The 1,123-nt window shown below is 47.9% G+C and overlaps 1 protein-coding gene across 1 annotated transcript; it reads left to right on the top strand.

Annotated features, from left to right (window-relative positions):
* Positions 1 to 843: 843 nt before the first annotated feature.
* Positions 844 to 1,050, top strand: PPTG_24538 (hypothetical protein; the record flags this gene model as incomplete). The annotated part of the gene is made up of 2 exons (XM_008917616.1): positions 844 to 980; positions 1,035 to 1,050. 2 exons carry the CDS (start codon positions 844 to 846, stop codon positions 1,048 to 1,050), a joined length of 153 nt encoding a protein of 50 aa, XP_008915864.1.
* Between the last annotated feature and the right edge of the window lie 73 nt (positions 1,051 to 1,123).

Here is a 1,123-nt window from a genome sequence, read left to right as displayed (position 1 = left end):
GGAGCGCAGCCAGCTCATGGTTGCTTGGTCTGCTCTGTGCTCCTACCTGCCGAGGAGCTTCTTGGCGCCTCCTTGTTGCGGAAGTGAGGGAGGCGCTGAAAAAGATGGCTAAAGTGGTGTGGTGCACATTAAAATGATGAAACTTTTTTATTGTGCTAAAGAGAAGGATACTTTTAAGACCTAGTAGAAACTTTCTGTCGCTTGCCGTTGGATGGCATCCAGACGAAAAAAAAAACCATTAAATTTTTAATGGGTTTTTATCGTCTGAATGCCATCCCGGCCAATCAGATCTCTCGAAATTTTTTTTCCATTCCCATTTAAGTTGTGTTGGCTGACGGCCATGATTTTCTCTTTCAAAAAATTTCTGAAAGGCAATACCCGAATACACCAAAAAGACTGGAACCTGGACAATGACTGGAAAAAATACCTGGGCGCTAGCGCAGTCCTTTCAAGCTTGTGAGCCGTTATTCCGAATTACTCGAATAAAGAGGTCGTAATGATAAAAGAATTCCTTTCTGCTATTGGAAAACAAGAAGCTGGTGGTTTTGCTGCTGGGATCACCAAGTTTTTGTCCACAGTAGTGCAAATACCGATCACTACCCTACCCGCGGTATTGTCAGTACTTCGGTATTTCAAAAATCAATTTTTTGGAATAGCCGAGCATCCAGCGCCGCTCATTCTTCTGGCGCTCCCGCAAAGCAGGCTTCGGGTAGCAGTTAGCGTTGCCCCGCTGTCTCGCTGGGCTACACTACGCACTCACGCCTCCCCAGTCCCCGCCCCGGTCTATCGTGCTGCTGGTTCCACACTAAAGTACCCCAACCATACACGTGGCTTTCAGCTGCCATGTCGTCCACGTCTTCGCCTGTGCCCGAAACGACCGACAAGGCAGTTTCTGGGGCTAAAACGTCACTTGAGATTGCATTACCTACCTTCGAGGGAGAGTTTGCATCGTGGGAAGAGTTTGGAGAGGCGTTTGACCGGTAAGATATTAGCTTATAATATTTTAACCATACTTTCTATGAGAGATTCAGCAGGTTTCCCGCACCGTGAGGAGCTGGATGGCTTGAAGCGTGGAAGATGGCGCGAGGCGCTGGATTGCTGGGATCTCAGAACCGAATGTGGT

The sequence above is a fragment of the Phytophthora parasitica genome (genome assembly GCF_000247585.1).
Source record: "Phytophthora parasitica INRA-310 unplaced genomic scaffold supercont2.108, whole genome shotgun sequence".
NCBI classification, from domain to species: Eukaryota; Oomycota; class Peronosporomycetes; order Peronosporales; family Peronosporaceae; genus Phytophthora; species Phytophthora nicotianae.
The sequence above is the reverse complement of the archived record's forward strand: the minus strand, read 5'-3'. Positions and strand labels throughout refer to the sequence as shown.